The sequence below is a fragment of the Poeciliopsis prolifica genome, unplaced genomic scaffold, assembly GCF_027474105.1.
Source record: "Poeciliopsis prolifica strain line A6 unplaced genomic scaffold, Auburn_PproV2 SCAFFOLD017, whole genome shotgun sequence".
Classification (NCBI taxonomy): domain Eukaryota; kingdom Metazoa; phylum Chordata; class Actinopteri; order Cyprinodontiformes; family Poeciliidae; genus Poeciliopsis; species Poeciliopsis prolifica.
In genome coordinates, this window is record NW_026562392.1 from 4,516,378 (window position 1) to 4,540,867 (window position 24,490).

Sequence of the window (24,490 nt, forward strand, 5' to 3'; positions counted from 1 at the left end):
CGCAGCTCCAAAGAATCGTGCAAATTGTCATTCAGCCGTTTGGTGTATTTATGCTTTATGTCCAGCGGAAGATGATTACATGTGCTTGCTACACGAATAGACCAAAATCGTAACTGGTGTTGTAATTTAATTTCTCGTTTATACAATTTTATGAATGTTTCTCTGCGTCACTATATTCTGCCTTTCTTAGACTGATGTGATTTACAGTTTAAGTAGGAACAGTTCGAACTGAGGCTTTTTATTTATCGACGTTTGTCGCTCTCGCAACTTTCGCCATCACATTCCTTGTGTTGGGTTCAACCCAAGTGGTGAAAAACATTCACCGTTCGTTGTGGTCGCCCTTTGCCGGAGAAAGACTTTTAGGTCAGGTTAGGTAATTAATTAATTGACATTAAGTAAATTTTGACACGTTAAACGTTTCAGATCACTTTTGTCAACGTATTAATGTTGACCGTCCTGGTTTGAAACATGCTTTTTAAAAAATATACTTTGGTGAAAATGTTAAATGACAAAGCACAAAGTTGAGTTTAATTAATCAAAAATGTCACCGTTTTGCTAGGAAATAGATTTTAGCTTAAAGCCTGTCAACGAGATGAAAACAGCACTGGATTTAAGCTAAAATACACATTATTTTTTAATCCTAGGCCCTGTGAAGTGCTTGGATGCATTTTTCTGGTTTCACTGTTAACAATTGATGGACATTTCAAAATGCCTCTGAGGTCAAAAACCAAGTCGTTCTATGTCCTTTTAACAGTGGCTTTCCCTAAATAACGGCAGTTCAGAAGCTGGTCTTGCAGCGTGAGTGTGGTGAGGAAAAATGGTTTGAGGTATTTTATCAAAATCGACTCGTTTGAAGTCAGCAGAGCAGCTGGTCTACCCTCAAAAATACACATGCAGGCTTCTCAAGAATAAACAAGTTGCTTCAAAGGGAGAAGGGATGTTTCACAGACAGTGGCAATTGGGGTAAATGGATACTCCACTTGCTCGAGTTTTTCTAAAAGTGCATCAATTTAGAGCCATCGAGAGCATCTCTGTTTGTAAGTTCCCCCTACAGCCAGATGCCGATATTGTTTTTCAGCTGTCCCGCTTTCAGTTTGCTGAACGCTATAAAAGTGCTTTTAAATGAGGAAATTAGCCTGTGTTAAACGATCCTGTTTAGGCCTCGCAGGTTTTCTTTCAGATCCGTACCCACTCTGCCCGCATCTTGAATCACTGTCAGATGTGAAATGCCTTCATATCCAAGAACGAAAAGCGTAGAGCGACGTACAGCGAGGCCCGCAGATTGCGTACAAAGGGGCTCTTCAACCCATTTCAGAATTTGTTTGAGCTTTGTGGTCTGAAACCCCAGATGACAATAATTAGGGTACTTAGCTGTTCAAAGTTTATCAACCGTAGATAAGCATTGATGTAGCTGAAGAATGCGTCGACCGATAGCACCGTGCAGTTTGGATTCAGTCGACCAGAACCCTGGGTTAGATAACAGCTTTTTAGGCTTAAGAAAACAAAGAGGCAGTAATTCTTAAATAACTTTTTAAAACTTGGGAAGTCTGTGCTGCAAAATGGCTCTGTGGAGAGTTGGAATGCAACAGGCACTGAGAAATTTCACAGAGTTGTACCTCTGGGGCCATAGTTTCGTCATGAACAGTTACAGTAGAATGAAGCACTTGAATTGGTCTCACACAAAAAAAAAAGTCAAGTTTAAGCAAGACTGTATTTCTTACCTCAACTAAGCACAAGTAATGGATTCAGTGAAGGAGTGGTCTGTGTGCGGTACATTTTGGAGCCCCTGCATGTTTTAGATGGTGTTTTAAATGGTGATCAAAGCTCTGGTTGGTGAGCTTTGAACAACAGACACTCTTGACATGTGTCCAGCAAGGTTCCCCCCAGAAAACCTGCTGTGGCAGGAGCGCTAGGTCAGCCCACTGGAACCCACCGTCTTTTTGCGGAGAAAGAAAAAAGTTAAGTTCTAAAAATTCAGAGATCTACAAATAGGCATCATAATTTGGAAATAATACCAAAAGGCAGGTGCAGGGATAGTGCAATTGGTGCGCACCCTCTCACGCCCATTCCAGTGCACCAGCTACAAACCTATCAATCAATCAATCAAATTTTATTTGTATAGCACATTTCAGCAGCAAGGCACTTCAAAGTGCTTTACATGATAAACACAAACACAGTCATGCAACATAGAATCAACAAAACATGACATTAAGTCAATTTCCATCGTTAAATTTGTAATTGATTACGTTTCAAATCCAACTCTCAACTGGTGAGTTTTTAGTTGCAATTTAAACTAAAAACTCACTCAAACAGCAGAAAGCAGTTTCTGCTGTTTCACAGTTTTCTGGAAGTTTGATCCAAATTTGTGGTGCATAGAAGCTGAAAGCTGCTTCTCCTCGTTTGGTTCTGGGGTTGCAGAGCAGAACCAGAAGACCTGAGGGGTCTGGAAGATTGATGAGGCAACAGCAGATCTTTAATGTATCGTGATGCTAAACCGTTTAGTGATTTATAAACTAAGTATTTTAAAGACTATTCAATGACAACCAGTGTAGGGACTTTAAAACTGGTGCTATGTTCTCCATCTTTCTGGTTTTAGTGAGAACGCGAGCAGCAGCTTCTGGATCAGCTGCAGCTGTTTGACTGATTTGTTGGACAGGCCTGTGAAGACGCTGCTGCAGTAATCAATGCCACTGAAGATAAACGCATGGATGAGTTTCTCTAGATCTAGCTGAGACATCGGTCATCTAATCCTGGAGCTTAATTTGTCTATTTTGTCAACATTTTTACACGCTGTGTAAAAACCATATTTGAATTCAAGAAATGATGATTAGCCTTGTGGAGTGGCCAGCTAAGCGTGGGCCTGGTGACCTGCCAGGCTTATAATACACTGGATTAAAATGTTGTCCAGAAAATGTTTGTCTCGACACAGATGGCAATGTTTTTTGTTTGTTTCAATCAACATTTCATCTCTGGTGTCATACCGTTATTAGTAGAGTTACCACAATAAATTGGCCCCAATTTCCTTAATTTTGGGAGACCAGTGATTGGTCAACACTTTTCGCTCTGCCAATAGAGAGGGCTGACTGACAGCTGGGTCTACATTCAACACAGGAACTGGAAGACATTGTAAATATCCCAAATTAATAAACAAAATAAAAGAAAAGCAAATTAAATTAATTATGAAGCCTCTGTAAACAAAATGAAAACTTTTGTTTCAAATGGAAATAATTCTCCTAATTTATCATGCAATTAGGTGATTTATTGCTTATTGCAACAGGCCTACCAGGAATTAGGATTTCTGTCCATTAGAGGAAACATTCGGGTTTCAAGTGTTGACATCCCTGCGGAAAATTTTGCATCTACATTTTGCTTTCTGCCTCGCAGGTTCTCGTGAACGACTTCTTCCTGGTGGCTTGCCTGGAGGACTTCATCGAAAACGCCCGACTCTTCATCTTTGAGACATTCTGCAGAATCCACCAGTGCATTAGCATCAGGTTGGTCCCACTACACGACCCCGATAAACAACATGCAGCCTTGCTTCAAGCAGCAGTTTCATGCAGACATTTCTAAGAGAGAGAGGGAAAAAAGCAACGTCGTTTTGTGGTAATTAGACGTTTGAGGTGGTCTGCATTGTGATTTGTCATATTTTTCCTGAAGACAAGTGTTTATTGCCTCCAACACACACTCAACCATTCTGACCCCACACGTCTCTGGGATTAAAGCTGATGTGGTTTAACTACTTCCAGGTCTCATCAGGTTTCTCAGCTGGCTTGACTTTGAAGACCACCTGTCCAATGCCAAACTCAGACCGTTTTTTTAAACCCTCCCCACCCCCCAGACAGAGGTCGAGGCTTAGACGGCCCCAGAAGTTCCCAGCTGCTTCAGTGCTCGGAAACATTTCTAGCTCTTGTTTGTTGGTGTAAATGGAGGTTAAACAGGGGTTCTCCTTGCCGACGGTGTCCGCAATTTTGAAACGGGGGTTTAGTTGCAACAAAATACAGTTGACCTTGGATGCTTCCCCAAAACCAAGAAATGTAGTAATTGCTAATTATAGCATTAGTGGAGAGAAAAGTAAAAAAGATTGTTTTTAATTGTCTGCAATTAGGAGAGATTATAGGATTTGGCTGCCGCCTTACATCAGATCTGGAAGCTGACTTGGGATAAAGTCGGCATTCACCCGTCTAAGAAACGATTCCTGGACTATATAAGGGAATTCAGTCACGTATCACACGGTTGTCCTTTAGTTATGTTGTGTTTAATCCTGCTCCTTAGATTGTTTAATTGACTGCGTTTCTTAGAAACGGCCTCCCAGACATGTATTTAACACTAAAGATTTCAAAGGAAGGGTCTGCGTTTTAGTACATGCCCAAAACAAAGAGGGGAGTTGATTACTTCCCCACACCCACCGCCCCACATAAAGATGATGCCATCGACTGCCGCGTCGAGCCTCGGAGGTCTGCTGTCAAGGTTGAACCGTGGAACTTGATCGGGGCCCGTCTAAATCTCCAGTTGCAGATCGTCTGGAATTGATTAGGAGCCCTGGTTCTTTTTTGGCAGACTTACTGCAATTGGATCCATTTTCTTGTTAAGGCCCTCAAAGGTTAGTGGTAACGCTGGAAGAGGAAGTTGAACGGCGATTCGCTTCGGCGTCCTCGGCTCTCCTCTTGTTGAGGTTTTCGACGCGGGAAACACAAATTAGGGGTCATTCGAGGGAGTTCCGTGTTTACTCGCCGGGTGTTATGACGATGAGACGGGGGGGAAAAACGTCTTATTTTCCGACAGACGGCCGGATTGGCCAAGTCATTAGTTCTCTCCCCAAGTAGCCCGCTGCACCCAAGCGTTGATTTTAATGAATTTGTTGCCCCACACACTCCCCACTTAATGAGGCGGTTTTTACAGCTGTTGGCCATGATGGTTTCACAGATACTTTGCCCACAGCTCGGACTGCCTCTCCCTTTCCCCCCAAAAAAACCCCAACTACACCAGACATTGGCATGATAAAGTCGTTTTATGCAGTAAAGGCTTATGTGAAGCATTCTGCAGTCAGATAAAATGTATTTTGTCTAGACTTTTCGCTATCCAAAGTGTATGTTTTCAATTTAGCCTTGTTTTCCTGCTTTATTTCCGTCGTCTTTCCGTGAACATTTGAGTGGCAAGACTCTCTCTCGACCTCAAAGTGCCCACTTGTCTTGTGAGATTTTGAAGAAAAGCTTGAGATGTGAATATTTGGGGGTCAGAGAAGGGTAGCGAAGGGGAGGCTTCACCACTTCATCTCTATTTGTACACAACAGCTCACTTGTAGTTTGAAGGATTTTTGTTGTTGTTGCTGTTGTTGGGTGTTTTGGTCGGAAACCCTGAGATCTTTTCCACCTCACAGTTGAGTCATTAAAAAGACCACACAATCATTTTGTTTTTTTTGTTGTTTTTTTTTCCCCCTCCACCCAAAGAAACAAAGAACAAAAAAAAAAAAAAAATTTTATCCCAAGCCCCCCTATCATGTGTTGCTGTTTAACAATGCATGCATTTTTAGAGCAGTTATGTTAAGGAGGGAGCCACTTTGGAGAAGGATCCCCCCCAACACCACCACCCATCCTCTCTAACTGAGTCAGACCCCAATCCTGACCCCGCTCCTCAAATGTGAGGCGGGTATTAAGAGCCACAGGAGTCCCACCCAGCCTGGAGTGGAAGGCTCAGGAGCCAGAGAGCCCGAGGGGTCGAAGCGAAATTGATCTCTGCACCCCAGGGAACAAGATCATGGTTACGTAAAATAAAACCAGCCACTTTCGACTTGACTCATTGGCCATAGGGTGTCAATAGTGTCGGTTCTGGAGATCTCACCCAATCCTTGTTTCTTCTCTTTCTTTTAAAACTTCCAGTTATTTCCCCCTGCTTAAGTGAGGTTGCAAACTGAGACAAAAAGTGAAGAACCTCTGATCTGATGTACAAATGTGCTTCCAGCACAGAAAAACATTGCCATTCTTCATTTTTATAAATTAGATTAGAGAAGCCGAGACTGATCCGGGGCTCAGCCTGTGGGCCTTTTTTGGGGGGGCGGGGCAGGGGTTGGTGGTCCTGCGTTATGCTGCACAGAGCTCGTTGACAAGGGTTAGAGCTTAGCTTGAAGTCCCCAGTGAGGAAACCAGACCATGTTTGTTTTGATCTGCACGTCTGACCTGGACTTGACTGACATGTGCCCCCAGTTACTTAAATTATCAAGCAAAACAGCCACACCACGGCTCTGCTGCAATCATTTAATCACTGCAGAACTGGAAGAAATGTCAGGGTTCATTCACATCCTCCTCAGGTTTCTTGATTGTGGAGAAATAAGATAGAAAGACGTAATTTTATCTGTCTGTCTGTCTGTCTGTCTGTCTGTCTGTCTGTCTGTCTGTCTGTCTATCTATCTATCTATCTATCTATCTATCTATCTATCTATATCTATCTATCTATCTTCTATCTATCTATCTATCTATCTATCTATCTATCTATCTATCTATATTATCTATATCTATATCTATCTATATATATATATATATATATATATATATATATATATATATATATACATCTCTCTGTATAGATAGATGGAGACAGATGTCCCTGTATCTATCTTATACAACAGATATAAGATAGCTATACATATAATTTTATTTTGATTAATTACATAGATTTTAACTCATTACAAATTTTAACACAATCAACTATTGATTGATCTATCGCTCTGCATCTTTAGCACTGCATCTATTTCTATCACTCTCCCTATCTCTGCATCTATTTTATCTTTATGTCCTTATCTATCTGTATCTATTGCTCTATCTCTATTGATCGCTCTATCTCTGTATCTATCTTTATTTGTCTCTCTCTCTGTCTCTAACTCTGTATCTATCGAGATTTTTTTATCTATGGAAAAAATGATTCCAGATTCAGATCAGACTCCCAACGATGACCCATAGGTGCAATTTAGCCATCATGACTCATTGTCCCCGTGTCTGACAAGCTGAATTATAATCAGCTGTTCTGTTCAGCAGACAGAGCGTTCGTGTTTCTTCGCTGCGAGTGACACATCCATCCGTTTCCGTGTCCTTTTCCATCCTGGTCATGACCCCGCGCTCTCACACACACACACACACACACACACACACACACACCACACCACAGCTCATTACCTGCCCTTCTCGGGGACGCTTTGCCGCGGCGGACGTGTTGAGGCCCGGTCACTCGGGGGGGAAACCAGATCGTATTTTCCTCATTATGCTGAGGTAATGCCTCTTATTTGTTGTTTACGCCCCATCCACAGACTGACATCATTTCCTTTCCCTGTTTTCATGTGGTTTTTGCCACCATTTTAGCAACATTCATGGGCCTGAAAGTGGCCTTGAGGTAAGACCGGTCATATTGTAAATTCCAATTCCCAAGTAAGATTACTTCCCACTACAAGAATGTCATGAATAAAATCTGTAACGGCGGTGGCGTGAGAAGCGCCCGGGCCTCGGGAGTTTTCAGCCAACGCCGACCGAGTCTCACTGAGTGTGATTTATGGACCAGGAAGTGAAAAATTAGTGGAGTAAATTGTTTTTATATTGGCCTTCGTAACCCTTATTACACAGAGAAAAATTCAACTCATTCTGCATTATGGCTTCACAGGTTTTTTTATTTTATTTTTTATAGCTCTTTAGATGAGGTCGTCATATTCTCAGCTGTGCTCAAAGTGGCAGAGGATATTTATTGGGCCCCTTATATGAAATGCGGTAGAAGCGGTGGGGAGGGTCAAACGATGAGGGCAGGAAATGTTGGAGGAGGGTGGAAGAGGGGGTCTAGATGAGGGTATCAAGGGGTCTAGTTATTAAGAAAGCCACAAGGGAGGCCAGCTGCAGTGCGGGAAAGCTTCAGATCAAAGCAGGCCAACTCCCCGCTCCTCCTGTCTCTGTGACACAACTACGTGGAGATGTTTGAAAGAGCAAACCGGCGTCCAACCCGGCTTTCATCCTCCGCCACGGCCGCAGGTCGGAACGGTGAGTCACAGCGCGACCCCAACAGAGCGCGTTTTGACGCGAACGCAGGTACTGAAGCAACCGAAGGCATCACGCGGGCCAGTCCCGGCACCATTAATGGAGTAATTCCTGCAAGTCTGTAAATCACGCTCCCATTAGTATTGGGCCATTAGAGGTTCTCTGGGTGTGCTTTGTGTTAGAAACGTCGCCTGGAGCAAAACAGATTGGAGCAGTCGCTATTTATTTAGCGCTAAACGCACAACATCGATCATGCATATTGCTACGTTAACTGGAACATTTTTGGTTCTGCCACTCATTTTCTGCAATTCAGCTGAAGTGATTGTTTGCAGTTCATGCCTTTGAATTTCTAAAATATCCCTCTTCATTACCATCAAGAAAAACAGTGTCATTATAGCTTCAATTTTATGTTCTTTACTACTCTAAAATTGTCTGCTTTAAGACACCTGTTGTTGTTTCTATGGTTTAGTTGGACTTTTTCTAAGGGCTCTAGGATTCTGCTTCACAGTAACAGTTTGAAGCTTTTTTTAGTTTATGAGTTTCACCATTTTTAGCTTGACATGATGTTTTCATGTTCATTATACTCCAGATGAAGATGATAGATTTGTTTCACTAATTGTTAAGAAGAGTTATTAACCCTTTAACAATAAAGCAGCCGGACCCAAACACGTTTTTATTATATTGGCCCCAAAACCGAAAAGTACTTGCACTATGCTCAGTTGAACTGTGTTAATGTAGGGGTTCCCTAGTAAATCGGCCTTGTTTTTCTTAATTTTGATAGATTTTTGATCGGCTGATGCTTACACGAGAAGTCGATCTTATTTACCTGCAAAGGTCTTGAAAATCAGCCACTGTCCCAGTTTGCTCTGCCGTAAAAGAGAGCTGACTGACAGCTGACCATGGGTCACATGTGCATCTGCTCAGTTTAACAATAGTCGCCAACTTTGTCGCAATTTTTTCAGACAAAAAAAAATTGTCTGAAAATTTGGAATCAGCAGTTCGGGCTTTTTTTCTCATCAACTTAGTTTATGAGAAAAATCTGCAAGAGCTCGTAATCAACCAAATCGGAAATGTTATGTATTCACACCAACAATTACTCCATTATAGTATGAGATCCAGGCAGCTTAAAAAACAGAACAATAATAAAAATGAGCTCTGAGAAATTTATAACATCTTAAATTTAACAAGTGTTTATTGTTCTCTCAGGAGCCCGAAGAAAGGAGTGCTGCAGCCTAATTTTGATGTTTCTGCTAATCTGAAACAGAAGAGGTGTCAAGTTTAGATTTTCAGAACCAACCAAACTCTTCAAGTTTCAGCACCAAAGCGGCCTTTAAACAAATAATGGAGCAACTTTCTGTGACGCTAATAAAAAGCATTACAATGGTCAGTCCTGCCCAGCTTCTCTGTGGGTTCAATACTGGGTCTTTCATGGTGCGGGGGTATTAAACTCAGCTCATAGTAGCAATGTCTTATGGGAGAGGGGGTTTGATCGGCCAGTCGGATGCATACTTAAAATAATGTTAAGCATTCATTAGACAGTTACTAATGGACTGCTGTTGGAAGTGACAGATTTTTAAATAATCCCAACAGTGTTACAAAAACCAAAACATTGACTCATGACTGGTTTTATGTTGAATAAAATGCACATTTATACTGTAGCATTGACACAATACCTCTTATGCCCTTTAACTACCCTTTAAATGAACCCTTTATGCATTTCAGCAAGAGCTAAATACGATTGTTCCTATAGCATGTAGTGACAGGCATTTAAAACCTTCACACATAACAACCTTCCAAAGTCTTAAAAGTTTATTATATATATATATATATATATATAATATATATATATATATATATATATTATATAATTTTTTTTTTTTTTTACAAGATCTAAAATACATCACACATTTGGAAGCAGTTAAAGTAGGTGAAAGGTCAGATCTGACACTATGCTGATCAAAATTGGTGAGAAACTGATTTTTCGGGGCTGACTGACAGATCTGACCATCTCTGCATGTGCGCAGTTATCAATCGTCTCCCCACTGTTGGCAACTTCACAACTTTTTCAGAAAAGTCTGTATTGGCCAAAACCGGAATTGGTAGGTCAGGCTTCGTAAATATCGATGAATGGCCAGAAAACCACAGTGTGCGCACTTTCACAACACCGTGTGCATTTGTGTTATGTGAGGTCAAACACTCATTGTTGCTGTAAAACTAATTACCCACTGGGTCAAGAATAAAGATCTGACAGAACAAGTGTTTTTGTTCAATGATCTTTGAACCATTGAACAACAGTATCACATGATTCATTGGTACATTGGAGTACCGGTGAATCCAATGTACCGCTAGCGTAGAGTTTAGATCGGCCCTAAGAAACCCAACTCGACCCGACCCCATAGGGCAGGGGTGTCCTCTGCCCTATGGGCCGAGGACACCTGTCCTCGAGGGCCGGTGTCCTGCAGCTTTTAGATGTGCCTCTGCTGCACCACACCTGAATAGAATAATAGGTCATTAGCAGGGCTCTGGAGAACTGATCTACACAAGGAGGAGGTAATTAAGCCATTTCATTCCTGTGTTTTGTACGGGTGGCACATCAAAAAACTGCAGGACAGTGGCCCTCGAGGACTGGAGTTTGATACCTTTGCCATAGGGATTGTGTCCGAGTCCGACCCAGCCAGACTAATTAACTTTAATTACCTACATACCATTTTAATTACGATTTCACTGCTTTTGCTTTTCGACCTCAATTTGAGTACGCAGTGCAACTTCTGCCGTTTATGTCCTTTGTTTCACGTCTTCGAGCTTCATTTAGTCGCTTGTAACCCAAGGATGAGTCGAGGCCAATCATCTGGGATGTGTGATTGATTGGAACTGAACAGGGCGGTCTACTGAACATCTGTGCCTTATATTTTGTCTTTCCTCACCAGGTTACGCTAACTACTCCTATATTTAGACTTTAATAATTCGGTTGACTCAACTTTATGTTGCGCATTCTCGCTTGACTGTCCCTGTGCTGGATGTCCTGTAAGCCCATTAAACGTTTCACAGAAGATCCAAGACCGACCCGACCTGACTTTCAGGCCGTAAATCTAAACTCTCCAGTGACGGCACAAGATTCCGATCCACTGGACTTTTATTTTGTTGTTGCTCAAATCAAGTTGGAGCTCCTCATCTCCTTGTCGGTTTCTTTAACAGCATGCTGGCCGACAAGCTGAACATGTCTCCCGAGGAGGCCGAGAGATGGATCGTCAACCTCATCCGCAACGCCAGGCTGGACGCCAAGATCGACTCCAAACTGGTGAGACTTCCTCTCCTTCTGTTTGGCTTCGATGCTTAATACATTTGCTTTTTTTTTTTTTTTTAACTTTGAATGATGTGCCCTTGTGAGGTTATATAGAAAACATCTGTGCTCAAAGCCATTTTTACGATATCGTGGTATACACGTCACAAAGGCTCTCTGTTATTATCAGAACAAACTCCAGCAGCCCTGGATTCGGGCATACAGTAGAAATGAACACTAAAAACTTGTTTTTCAGCGCGTTGTATAATTTGGTCCAATCTTTTTTCTTTTTTTCTTCTTCTATTTTGTGCGTCAGGGTCATGTTGTCATGGGGAACAACGCCATATCGCCTTACCAGCAGGTGATTGAGAAAACCAAGAGCCTCTCGTTCCGCAGCCAAATGCTGGTTATGAACATTGAGAAAAAGCAGGCCGCCAGCAACAGAAACGAGGTGAGTAATGCTCACACCAACACCGCACGAAGCGCTCCCTTCCAGCCCGTCGCTGCAGGGCTCCCATAACGCCCATCAACCGGTCAGAGCCAAGGTCAGCGTGAACCTTCAAAGTGCCTCGGAGGAACACGGCGAAAAAATGTCGATGAAACGAGCGTCAACAAAAAGCTCTCCTTTCACGGAGTAGGCTAATAAGAGCAGAGTCGGCGCTTTCATCCTTCCACGTCTCTTCAGAGGCTTAATGACAAGGTAGAGTCCAAGCGGCCATAAACGAGGCCCGAGCGCCGTGACTCAACTCGGCAGCGTAAATAAGGAGGACGCTCTTGCCGCGTTTGGTGGCCGTCACGCAAAGCGGCCCAATTTTAAGCCGTTAAATTACTAAGTCAGATCTCTTCTAAGTCATAATTTATATCGATCGATTTATATTTATATATACATTTTATAACAACTAAAGGTAGCATAGTTACTTGATTGTGATATAAAATTGCACCATGTGGCAACACTGCCCCTTAAAAAGCAAAGAAAAAAAAATCTGTTGCTCTTACAGTGCTTTCAACTTGACAACCACTTGAATAAAAGTTGACCAAAATCTCTCACGAGCCCTGAATCCCTGCAGCTCCTCCAGAGTTGATGTGACTTTCTCGGCTGCTTCTTGAAACAAAAAAACTTTGCCAGTCATTTTGACCTCCACTAAATGGAGCAGACGGTTTCCGTCTTTTACCCTTCGATTGGTTATGTTACCACTGAAAGCTCCTTGCTTACTCTCCTGTCTATTGTTTGAACATCTGCAGCTGGAGCGGAGCCACAAAACAGTCTAGTTAAAAGCCGTCCCGCCTCATTAGGAAGTTTTTCTAATTAGACAAAAGAGGCTGCAAACAACTTGCAGAGCACCACTCCATCCTGCTGTCCTCAACACTACAAATCACTTCCATTTAGGGAACATTTACTGCCCGCCATCTGGGCTGACTGCTTCAGGTCACTGTCAACCACCCAGCACTCACCAGCAGACACACACACACACACACACATTTCCCGACAAGCGTTTTTAAGTGCCTGCACATGTATTTAGCTTTTTCGCATTTTCCCACATTCAACACCAAAACGTTTGGTTTTGATCGACCGCAGTTACCTGCAAATAAAAAAGTCTAATTTCATGTTGTTGTGTTTTTTCCCCAGACACCAAACTGGGCCGGCCAGGAAGGCGGATTTTAACTACCCGATGACGACGGATCACATTTGTCTATCAAAAAAGGAAAATAAAATAAAAAAAAACAAAAAACGGTGTAGTTTTTTATGCTCTCGGTTCGAATCATCACCAGTTTAATAAAAGTGACCAGCCAAACCGTTTTCGCCCTGTGATTGCTTTGTTTCTGGGGCAGTCGGTCTGCCTTTTTTTTTTTTCATGCTTTTTGTATCAGTAATACTTGATGAAGTTTTAATGTGCGCGCTGAGCCGCCGAGCGGGACAGTCGGGCGCGTGCGATGCGCCCCACGAGTGCGCGGCGATGATGAACGGCTGTTTAGTCTGTGGGGTTTTATGGGGTTTTTAGCGGACCGCTTGTTCCCGGGTGGGGGTCCAAGCGGAGGCCGTGTCCGGCTAGCCACGGTCACGCACTCTGCCAGTCATCCTGTCCATCTGAGGACACCAGGGAGCCATAAAGCACCATTAGCCAGACGGACACCATCGTTTTAATGTCCTGTCCCACCCCCGCCGCTCTTTCCCTCTGCTTTTAACCTTCTCATAACTCAGTTCTCTTACTGCCCCCACCCCCCTACACCCCCTTTACTCCTTCCTACTTTATTGCACTTGCTCGCAAACAGCTTGTTACTCCTACTTATGGCTGTAATTTTCTCCTTATGTGTAATTTAACAACTAAACAAGGATTTTTTTTATGTCAAATACACCTGCTGTTTAGGGTTAAATCAAAAGTCAGCAGAGGGCAGCGTGTCTTGCATCACCTGTGTGTGTGTGTGTGTGTCTGCGTGCTTCACCCATGAACGGACTCCTCAACAAATGTATGACTTTGCGCCGTCCAGAGGAGACGGAGGACAGACCAATAATTGGTGCTTTCCTCCTTTTATTTTGGACCATAATGCGTCACAGACTCACCGGGTTGATAAACATAACTGCGCCATGGACTAAAGAAGAAAACCTGCTCCTTCCACAGCTTTGCTGCCCCCCAGTTTATTCAGTCTGAAACATAAGATATTAATTGTTAGCCGATATTTCTCCAAATTCCTTTTACTGTAACCCGATTAATCAAGACTGTTGCAATATTAAATGGTTTTTTTCTGCACGTTTTGTCCCTAAAGCTGCGTAATGGAAAAGTTTTTCGTCAAAATGTAAATCCTGTTCTCAACTTCAGCAAGGAGGAACTGTCGCCTGCGGAGCGTAAACCGCTGCTGCTGCAGTAATGATAATAAAAACCGAGACGAAACGAGGCATCGCCAGATCATAATTGGATCGGATCGGACCGATGACCATCTGGACGGAAACTCAAATATCTGACCTTTTTCTGATGAGTGGACGCATCGCACCTAAGTGTCCAGACCTCTGAATAAATTAAAAGAGTATTATTAAAAAGTATTTCAGGAGTTTTATCACTAAATGAAAGATGTTACATAGATAAATTACACACAGTTGGATGTTTGGAAGTCTTTTTTTCTGTTAATCAGTATGAATATTAAATCAGATCAATAAAAACATTTTTGAATACAGAAATGATCTTTACTCGAGAGTTTAACTCCTAAAGCTGGTTAATTTTCAAAATGTAAATGAAACAAAACAGACTGTCGTGAAAGAAACATTTTCCCAAAAATTCAAGGATTTCAGTTGGTCATTAAAAATCTCAGCCTAACTTTGTACTTTGCATCATTCTTTAATTGAAACATTTCCTCACCAATGTACAAGAAACCCTTCAAGATAAAGACGATCTTAAACTTAAACTCAGACCCGTTGGTGAGATTTTGTCCAGTGAGACACGAGGACAGCCCGCTGGTCCTCGGCTTACATCCCAAATCCCACAATGCTTTGCTGGTGTGTCGGCATATTCATCAGGAACCACGAAACATAATCATCTGACATTCATGGCCAATATTTCCTGCTACTAGCTGACTCGTCCAGATATAATGACCAAATTATTTTTGCTCAACAGGAAACCAAACAAGCGAACCAGTTGATGCCACACTGTGACTTAACTCTCTGCCTAAATCCCCCAGAATGCTGTGCTGTTGTCAGACACGTGATGTGTTGATATTGATCATGTCCACCTCGATATCGTTAGCAAATTACTGTTCAGCCCCACAGACTGAACTGTTAAGTATGAAATATATTCTTGAAATGCCTCACGGATAAGTTGGCAGCCTTTTTTATTATTATTTTGTAAAAATTCTCCTTCCTTTATTCCATCTGTTCTTTAGATTTCTATCAAATGACCTTCGTCGGCAGATAAAGACCAGCGCTGGCCTCCATTGCGATTGTCTTCGTACATCTTTGGACCGCGATGGTTTATCTCCATTTTAAAATGTCATGTTGGGTTATTTCTGAATCGTTGACATTTCAGAGATTCTGACAGGTTGTTTCTCCTCCTCTCTGTTGTCCTTTTCTTTTGCCCAAGAAAACTTTTGACCAAACCCACAATGAAAGCCGTCCAGGCCGGATCCCCGGGGAGCCGAGTGCACGCGCCGCTCTCCCTTCATTGCTGTTACGGCACCGAGGGCTCCGGGCCAGGCCGTCCGGCTGCTGACGTCACCCCCCCACCCCCCTTCCCCCTACTGGTGTGCACTGCAACAAGCGAGGGGGTGGAGGGCAGAGTGACTGGTTTACCGGCCCCCTTTCTCTTCTCCGTGACACATCATGGGGATAAAAGTGCCAGAGGGCCTAAATTATCGCGTCCACCTTCGCCGTGCGCCCTCGCATGTTGTTGTAGAGAACAATCCAAACCAGCAGCGCAGCCTGCGGCTGCAACAGCCGCGCTGACCGCGGTGTCCGTCACTGCTCTCTGGGCAGGCAAATAAACAAAGGCCAGCCCAAAGGTCACCAAAGGTTTCCGAAACTCCTTTTTTTAAACAAAGATATTCCCCTCAGAGTAGATTTTACAACCAGAGGATTTTTTTTCCACCCCCCCTCTTCTTCTTCTCTGGTTTTTGCTGTTTAAACTGGAAAAGAAAAAAAAAAACAATGCAAATGGATAGGAGGCATTTTGTCAAGTCTCCTGTGTTCGAGAACGTTCTTTTCTCTCTCTCTCTCACTTGGACGCCGTTGCTTTCATATAAAAGTAATTTCCTCTAAGAAATAAAAGATTAAGTGCCACACCTAGTGGCTGAAAGGAGTAGAGCAGTGGTTTGCTCGCGTTCCAGGATGGATGAAGCTGAGAAGATTCCCACACAGCTCCACTTGTTCAGAACCTCTGCAGCGTCAATTTTATTTGGAGTTTTGTTTGTCTGTCTGTCTGTTTCTTTTTTGCTCATGTGCCTCCAGGGTTGGAGTGACAATCTGATAAGGTAAAGGAGAGGATGACCACCCTTCTTTAAATTTATTGGAATATTTAGTGCCTTTGTAGATCAATGGTTTTCTTTGTGTTTCTGCTGCTCAGATCAACGGTGCAGTGAGGTCGATTGCCTTATGGTTTCAAAACACATTCGCAGGGGACAGTTTTTGTGTCTCTCCTTGCGACGTAACTCATCTTGATGAATTAATGATACTGAGCAAACTCAAAGCAATGCAGAGGCAATCCAAGAAAGTTATTTATTTACTTTTTATTTAAAAAAAAAAAAAGAGAATTAAATAAATCTATAACTGAAGGAGTGTGAGGAGATGCGTCAAAACTTTATGAAAAGCATCTTAATACGGATAAGAACTATTTAACTGTCCTGATTTATTTTCTTTGTTTCAATTTTAACCTCTGACCCCCGAAAAATTCACTGATATGGAAGAGTCATTTCTGTATGTAAAATCTGTCTCCAGATGTACAACAGTTAATGTTGAGTGACAATTTTTCTCATGTTTGTAAGTAAAAACAAAACAAAAACTGTGATAATTTCAGTTTGTTGTTGTTTTATAGTTAAGTATGAGATGAATGCTCATAAAAAGTTAGAAATCTGATTTATAATTTGACCAGATCATATCCATTTAGGCTAATTGATGTGTGAAATATGATTAATTGCGAATATGATTAATTGCGACCCCTGGTAATAGATATTGCATACACAAGTCAGACCACAGTTCTCACAGTAGGTTAGGAGTAAATTCATGTATTGACTTATATGCTCAGTCTGATGCAGAGAGTTGCATCTTGTTCCTGAAAATGTCCGGTACAAAACGACCAACAGCATTTTATGTTGGCGTAATGCATTATTGGTTGGTGGAACAACTGGCGGGTGAAGTCCTTAAAGTAACAGTTTTGCTGCTTTCAAGTGAAGTTGTTAATTTCATTTGCAGAAAAACAATGTCATATCAGAGAATTTGTGGAAAAGAGCGCTAACAAGCTAGCATCTAACCAGACCTGCTGCATTTATAGGCCAATTTCAGAATTTTCAAATTGGTCATGAAAACATCAGACCTGTGGAACTTTGGGACCACGGTAGCGGATATTGAACATGTACACATTTACGGTCTGCCTTCCAGCACCTGGAAAAGTACAACGCAAAAGTAGCATTGCACAAAATCCAATAGATTATTCCCCTGGCAGCTGACGGAGCGGATTAATGCAGGTACCAGCATCCACTAGCATAAGATTAACATAACGCAGAAGTTTCTCAGCTGAGAAAAATACTAATTTCTTTGGGGTGCAGTTAATGTCCACCAACATCGGACTGGATAGGAATGTGATTTCAAGTTTAAATGGTTCTATTCTATTAGGATTTAATGACGTCTTGTATTTTTTTATTTTATTATTATTATTTATTTTTTGCTAACTCATAGCAACAAATTCAAAAAGTAATATGAAAAATTAATAACATTTTTCATAAAAAGAAAAAAAGGCCCCCCCGAGAAATCCCATTCTGACTTGGGCCCTACATATTCTCGGATCGCCTCTGCATGGATTTGAAAAGTCGTCCAATGTGTGGAGATCGTTTAAAATGAGCAGCCAGTGAAAAACAAGAGACTCAAGAATGGCATAGGAACTTCCCCTCCCCTCCTTGAACGTCGTCCAACTTTTCACGCTCACTAGGACCCTGAGGCAACCTCGAACCGGCCAAGTGAGGATGGATGGATGGATGGATGGATGGATAGATGGATAGATGGATGGGTGGGTAGTTGGAGTGGGTGGTTTTTGGGGGGGTAGGTGGGGGTTAGCGGAGGAGCTGATGAACAAGATACCCTCCTCAACATTTTTAAATAAAGAGGCTGGAATCTGGAAATTTCCGCACGTGACAGCGACGCAACCGCCTGGCTATATGAGGAGACCGGCGGAGAGCATCAGGACCATTCAGCCACACGCCAGGGCGCACGACGCGCAGCTCACCACCGACTCCCAACTCCCAAGACATTCCTCCTCTTTTTTTCTCCAAAGGGAAGACGGGCACGCCGCGAGCAGGGCAGACCGAAAACCGGCCGAGAAACTCAGGTTAAAGCGAGTGCAAGACCCAAAGAGAGGAAAAAAAAAGGGAGAGAGAGAGAGAGAGAGAGAGAGAGAGACGGACCAGCCCTCCCTCCCAGTTCACCTCCTTTTTCTTCATCCCTCCTTCTCGGACCTCCACTCTCCAGGCGCGAGTTCCTCTCAGTCACTCAGAGAGAGAGAGGGATGCTGCGCGCTGCTCAGCCGCACTTTGCACTCAGACGGAACCTAGAAGCGGGATTACACTTCCATCTGTTTTCTTTTTTTTTTTTTTCCCCTTCTTCTTCTTCTCCTTCTTCTCCTCTCCTGCTTGAGAAGTGAGCCGTCTGTGACTCTGGCTGCCGTTACGCACCGTTTGGTGTCCGGTGTTTGTTTTTAGGGGGGGGGGGGGGATCACAATCTGGACACAAGAATCTCCGCTTTCATCTTCCACGGTCACAAGAAGGCGCTGATTTCGTTATTCTCTTATCACACCTCTGTTGTTTTTTCTCCCCCCACCAACTACCCCCCCCCCCCCTCAAACCCCCAACCCTTTCTTTCTCCTGCACGGACACTTTTTGTTCTTCTTTTTTTTTTTCTTCCATTATTAAACTTAAGAATTGCCGGCGTGCTTTAAAGAAAAAAATATTATCATAAAAAATGCTTCCAGCCGAAGACGTGATGCCATGTCGCGTCTCTGACGTTTGACACATTTGTTTTTCTTTTTTTTACGGAAAAAGAACAAGAAAAAAAGAAACTGGAGAAATTGGACCAAAAAAAGAAGAAGAAGCAAAAGTCACAGGAGTTCTCTTAAGCCTTTTTTTATTTCCTCTCTGCTGCTTTTTTTTTTGTTTGTTTGTTTGTTTGTTTTTTTTTTTGTGTCATTTTATTGGACTCCGAGCAAACCAGACCGACCGTCCAGATGCAGTTTCGACTCTTCTCATTTGCCCTGATCGTCTTGAACTGTATGGAGTACAGCAACTGTCAGGCGCCGTCGCACCGCTGGAGGAGGAACAAGAGAGGTAACCCAGAGTTCAAACCCTCGCGTCCGGCAGACTGTTGCTGTGCACCGGGCGACTCAACGCGTTAATGTCGTCCTTTACTCGCGGCCGGGTCCAAGTTAGAGGCAAGGTGTGCGTAAAGTGAGCGAGAAAGAGAGACGAGACACAGCCAAGGAAGGCTCCAGAAAATTTCTCTTCTGGGTGGAAAAAAAAAAAAACACACACCATACTTTCATTAAACGTGCAAAAACAAAAACAAAAAAAGGAGAGTTGGGGGAAAGACATTTGTGAAATATTTTTGTCTCTCAAACACTTTATGTCAGGACCAATTAAAGGTGCGTAAAATACGCGCAGGACGACGCGCTCTCTGGAACGGTTTAGCGCTTCGACGACACGCTTCCCCTCCGGTTCAGTTCTCATCGTCGCGCGTTTGCTTGTTTCTGCAGTTGAACGCGCTGCTGCTCGGGCACGTCCGAAATAAACCGGGGTGCCTGCAGAGTCCCGAACCCGAGACTTCTGAACCGCACGTCTCTCTCTCTCTCTCTCTCCATCCATCCATCCATCCATCCATTAATCCACCCATCCATCCGGCCTCCCTCTCCTTCCCTAAGCTGGTTTTAATTGATCTCATAACCACTTTGAACAGTTGGTCGGAAACCTGCATAACAATCGCTCAGCGGAGGCGCTGGAGTCGATCCGGGGTGGGAATGAGGGGGCGGGGGGGCAGCCCCTCTGTAAACACCAGCCTTTTGCTGTGAATGAATGAGGAGACAGTCGGATTAGGGAAAAGTAACCCTCTCCGCCTCCCTTTTTGCCCCCGCAGCCCTCCTCCCCCTCCTCACTCACACCCGTGACATAACCTATCACCGGGATCAGAAGAGAGTTGGGACATGGAGGGGAGGGGGTGTCACCGGAGGGTGGAGGATACGGTGGGTGGGTGCTTGTAAATACTGAGGCAATCACCAATTTAATCATATGCGCTGCGTGCCATGGGGTGGGGGGACCTCCACACTCTGCGAGCCCTCCGCTGCCCATCTGCAAATAATCAGGGCAATCACTGCGGGGTACTGGCACACATGCGGCTCTCAGCTCCCTCTGTGTGTTTCTTTCTCCGTGCGCTGTGTGATCTGGCGTGCAGGAGACGGTGTGTCACGGTCTGATCCGTTTTCTCAAAGAGCTGTTCAGAAGAAGAGAGAGAGAGAGAGAGAGAGGTGGTGGTGGGGGAAGTGGAGGGTATGGTAAAGCATATTTATGTTTTTTTATTTTTATTTTTTCAAGAGGGTGGTGGGGGGCGCAGCGTCTTTATCTGACTAAGAAGGAAGAAGGAAGAGGTGGTGCTGCTGGGTCCAGGAGGAGTAAGGGTGAGATCAACAGGTTAACTTGCACAGTTGACCTCAAGAACAGATTTTCTTTTCCTTGAGTGCAACCAGCTTAGAGGAAAGAAACAAAGAAAGAAAGAAAAAAATGATGTTACATTAAAAAAAAAAAGAGTCCAGATGCATGAGGTTCAGTAGCAGGGCCGGTCCAAAGTTGCACGAGGCCCAGAGATGAGTTTCGTTCAGGGGCCCCACCACCCACCGCTGTTGACCTCTGCTTTGCGTCGTTCCTGATTGATTGACGCCGTTGTACGTTTTTCATTGAGTTAGATGGACAGAGTTGCTGCGTGTGAACTTTAAAAAGAAACATCCTGTGATTGTTGCTGGTGATCGAAAGGCTGAACCGAGTCTGACTTTCAATCATTTTGAATGGGCTACATTTGAATTCAATCTACAGTTGTGGAAAGTAGTGGTTTTAATTTGGTAATCACTGCTAGCTAACTTCGAAACGCTCTTAGTGTACTACAGACGTTCAGATGGCATAATGTTAGTTGTGTAGTGGTCTTATTTCAGCCAGCAGACCAGCAGTGTGCAGCAAATGGAGGGAAAGCAGCATGTTGAGGTAAAGAGCACAGTGGCATGACCTTTACAACTTCTAAAAACAAAACTGTTTTATGGCATTAGCACAACAATGAATGACATTATTTAATCCGTTTATTTCAGACAGAACAGCAAATAAATTCTTATTTCAGCTAAAATATCAAGATTGTTATGGTAGTAAGTCATGCGTGACATGAATTGAGTGTTTTATTTGCCACAGGGATTTTCCAAAACAGCTAAATATGTTATCATTGTAAGTGTGGTAGCTTTTTTTTCTTTCAGCCAGCTGACCAACAGTGTGCAGAAGTGGTGGGATAGGACTATATATTGAGAATAAAGAGTGAAAAACAAAAACGTGACTCAATGTATTTTGGGGAAAAAAATAGCAAACAAAAAAGCAACAGTTTGTCCCCCTTGTTTTAATTGAGTTACTATAGTTATATTGTTGCTATATCTTTATTGAATGTCCCTGAATTTTGCCTCTTGACAGTTTTCTGAAAGAGACAATTTTGTCTTTGTCAGTAGGCTAAAAGAGTGGGAACCTGTTCAGCCTGCTGGCTGGCAGTGTGCAGCAACAAGTGGGGAGGGGGCGTGAGCATGGCAACACTTTAGCGTTCATTGAAATGAATCTAAACTGCATCGGTTTGAAAGCCAGCTTTTAAAAACTTTGACACCGTTCGCTCGCTTGGTGCCTAGCTTAGCGATACGTGAACTTGTCAAAAGCATGCAGTTGAGAGAGAAAGAAAGAGAGAGAGAGATAGTGTCTTGTCATTGATACGCGGCGCTCACGTCGCCACACGACTGAGGTGCAAAGGATAGAGAAAGAGATGCCAGCGTAATTAGGGGGAAGCAGGAGGGGAGGCGTAAAACAGACAAGTGTGTGTGACTTCAGCACAGACCAGATTGGGATCTTTGTGCGGTTTCTTGGCTGATGTTGTCTCGCTCGCACACAGCATGGCATGACCCAACAACCCATTCGGCTGCGGTATGCGTACACGCACTCATCTTTCTTTTTCTTTTTTTTTTTCTTTGCAAATGTGAACCAGATGACGAAACATATTAAATTTGCACCTCCTTTGCTCTCATCCTGCCCACTAGAAACAGGAAAGCGATGCCAATGAGCCCTGCTCTGATATCATAGCAAGACGCGGGGGGATTGCTTTTCATTTTTTATTCTCAGGCTAATGATGCCACCTGCTGACTACATAAAATCAGGCCGTGTAGCGGGCAGCCCTGCCTGCGTGAAGGGACAGAGAAGCACAGTGGGGCCCTACGATGGTTAAGCAGGTAATGAATAGGTAACAGCAGACGCAAGTGGTGAAAAGTTGCCATGCGATACGGTTAACCCCTTCCACTTCATGCGCAGAATCCCTGAATCTGAATTCCCGACAGGCCCCGGCACGTTGTCGGATCATATTCAGCTGTGTAATCTGTAGCTCTGCTGCATTTCCAGATGTTTTGTGAAGGACAAAAAGGGACTGAATGAAACCAGTAGTTGAGGTAGTGAGTCCAGTTATTTTGTTACTGGGTTGCCTGTGGTCTGCTTTTGCAGGAAAAAGAAAGGGAAGAAATTTATTTCAATTTGTTGCTTCCAAAAATCCTTTCTGGAGTCATGGGGGGACCATCGAATAAGCTGTCTCTGGGAACACAAAAAGTTTTTATTTTTTACAATATTTGACACTGTATGTAGTTGTGTGTTGGTATATGATTCAGGATTTTCGATGTAAGACCGTTGAAATAATTCATAACCATCTTAAGAAAATAAAGACAACCTCATAAATGTCTAATGAGACTTAAAAAAAAACAACATTTCTGATAACTTATTTATACAAACAATGAATTATGTATTAATTTCTGACCAGTTTATCAAAAATAAGTGCTGACTGCAGATATTAATAGCTGTTGCTAAGCGGGTACAAAGCTAATATAATTTTAAAGGAATTGTGGGGCTTTGAGTTAGTGTAAAACATTTCCAGTCCATGAGACTTTACAGGGTTTATGAAAATAAATTAAGGCTGTAACAAGATTTTTTTGGGGAAAAAAACACAAGTATTCAATGCTAGAAACATTGTTTTTAACATTTTTCACTTAATAAAGTTTTCATTAAAAAGAAAAGTCACACTTTACCTTAGCTTTAGCTTCCAGAGCCGTGAGGGAGATGCTAACATCAGCTAACGGTTAGCCAGTTGCTCTATTCGCACAGCGCTCAACAAATCCCCCCTACGTTGACCTCGTTTATTTTTTTTTATTTTTTTTGGTACGTTGTACAAAAATCCTCCCAACCTCAATGATTTAACGATGACAAGAGTTCTGCTAGTGTTGTCAGCCAGTTTTACGCGCAGCGTTTATTAGCCAACTTCTGTAACAGAGCCAAACGACAACATCCACCACCGTTTCCTGTCTTGCTTCAGAATAAGAGAAGGACACGTCCATACCTCCATGACTAGAAAAGTAACTTGCGTTCCGTGAGACAGACTTCGCTTTGAGGAGACATAATGTAAGGTTTTAATATCATAAGGTCTCGTGGCCCAAACCCTCATAACAGCCCTTACTTCCAGTTAGAGTAATAACTGAAGGCAGTGAAAACCATTATATTTTTCCTCTTTATACACTTTTAATATGTTGGTCACTCGGACTGGAAGGGCTTTGTTTCTTTCCCAGCCATAACAGGAAGAAGATTGGTGGCGCACTGCCTGTAACCTCTGTTTCGCATGTAAATTATAGCACCCTGTGTAAATAAGCATCTGGTCGGTTGGCTCTCAGGTTATTAAAAAATAGCATTCACATAACTTATTATGAATTTTTTTTTTTTTTTTTGAGGCAGGGGAGGAGGGATTTGAGTTTTTTTTAAGATGGAAGAAGTCTGGTTTTGGCCCTTCACAGACTAGCAATTAGCTTCGAAATCGCCAACAGCGCCAACCACCGTAGGTAAGATATTAACCGCTAATAATTTTTAAACAGAAACCTCACTACAAAAACCCTTAGCTTTTCCTTACAGTTACCCAGACACATTGCCCTCTATTTATTAGCCCTGGAAATCAAGTCTGTGTGTGCTGAAAGCTCTCATCAACTCCCAGGTCTGTGGGTGTAAGTGTTAATGTTGGAACCCGGCACTTCGGCGCAATATTATATGTTGATTAAGTGCCTGAGGGTGATGGGGAAGGGAGCACTCCAAGAAGCTGCTGTGAGACGAACCTGTCCCCGTTTTTATTTTTTGGAAAAAGTGAAAAAGCTCCTCTCGACGGCACCGTCTCCGCAACAAGGCCTCCTCACACGATGCCTTCCCCGATCCAGG

At 43.0% G+C, this 24,490-nt stretch overlaps 2 protein-coding genes across 2 annotated transcripts in view; both read left to right on the forward strand.

Annotated features, from left to right (window-relative positions):
• eif3ea (eukaryotic translation initiation factor 3, subunit E, a) overlaps positions 1-13,087 on the forward strand; it is a 30,629-nt gene extending 17,542 nt beyond the window's left edge. The window contains exons 10-13 of the mRNA XM_055042047.1: positions 3,385-3,494; positions 11,205-11,307; positions 11,606-11,740; positions 12,917-13,087. Of these exons, the coding sequence (XP_054898022.1) occupies positions 3,385-3,494; positions 11,205-11,307; positions 11,606-11,740; positions 12,917-12,952 (384 nt within the window). The 3' untranslated portion in view covers positions 12,953-13,087. The remainder of the gene's footprint in view (positions 1-3,384; positions 3,495-11,204; positions 11,308-11,605; positions 11,741-12,916) is intronic.
• A 5,767-nt stretch (positions 13,088-18,854) lies between these two features.
• rspo2 (R-spondin 2) overlaps positions 18,855-24,490 on the forward strand; it is a 73,708-nt gene continuing 68,072 nt past the window's right edge. The window contains exon 1 of the mRNA XM_055042046.1: positions 18,855-19,300. Coding sequence (XP_054898021.1) covers positions 19,201-19,300 — 100 coding nt within the window. The 5' untranslated portion in view covers positions 18,855-19,200. The remainder of the gene's footprint in view (positions 19,301-24,490) is intronic.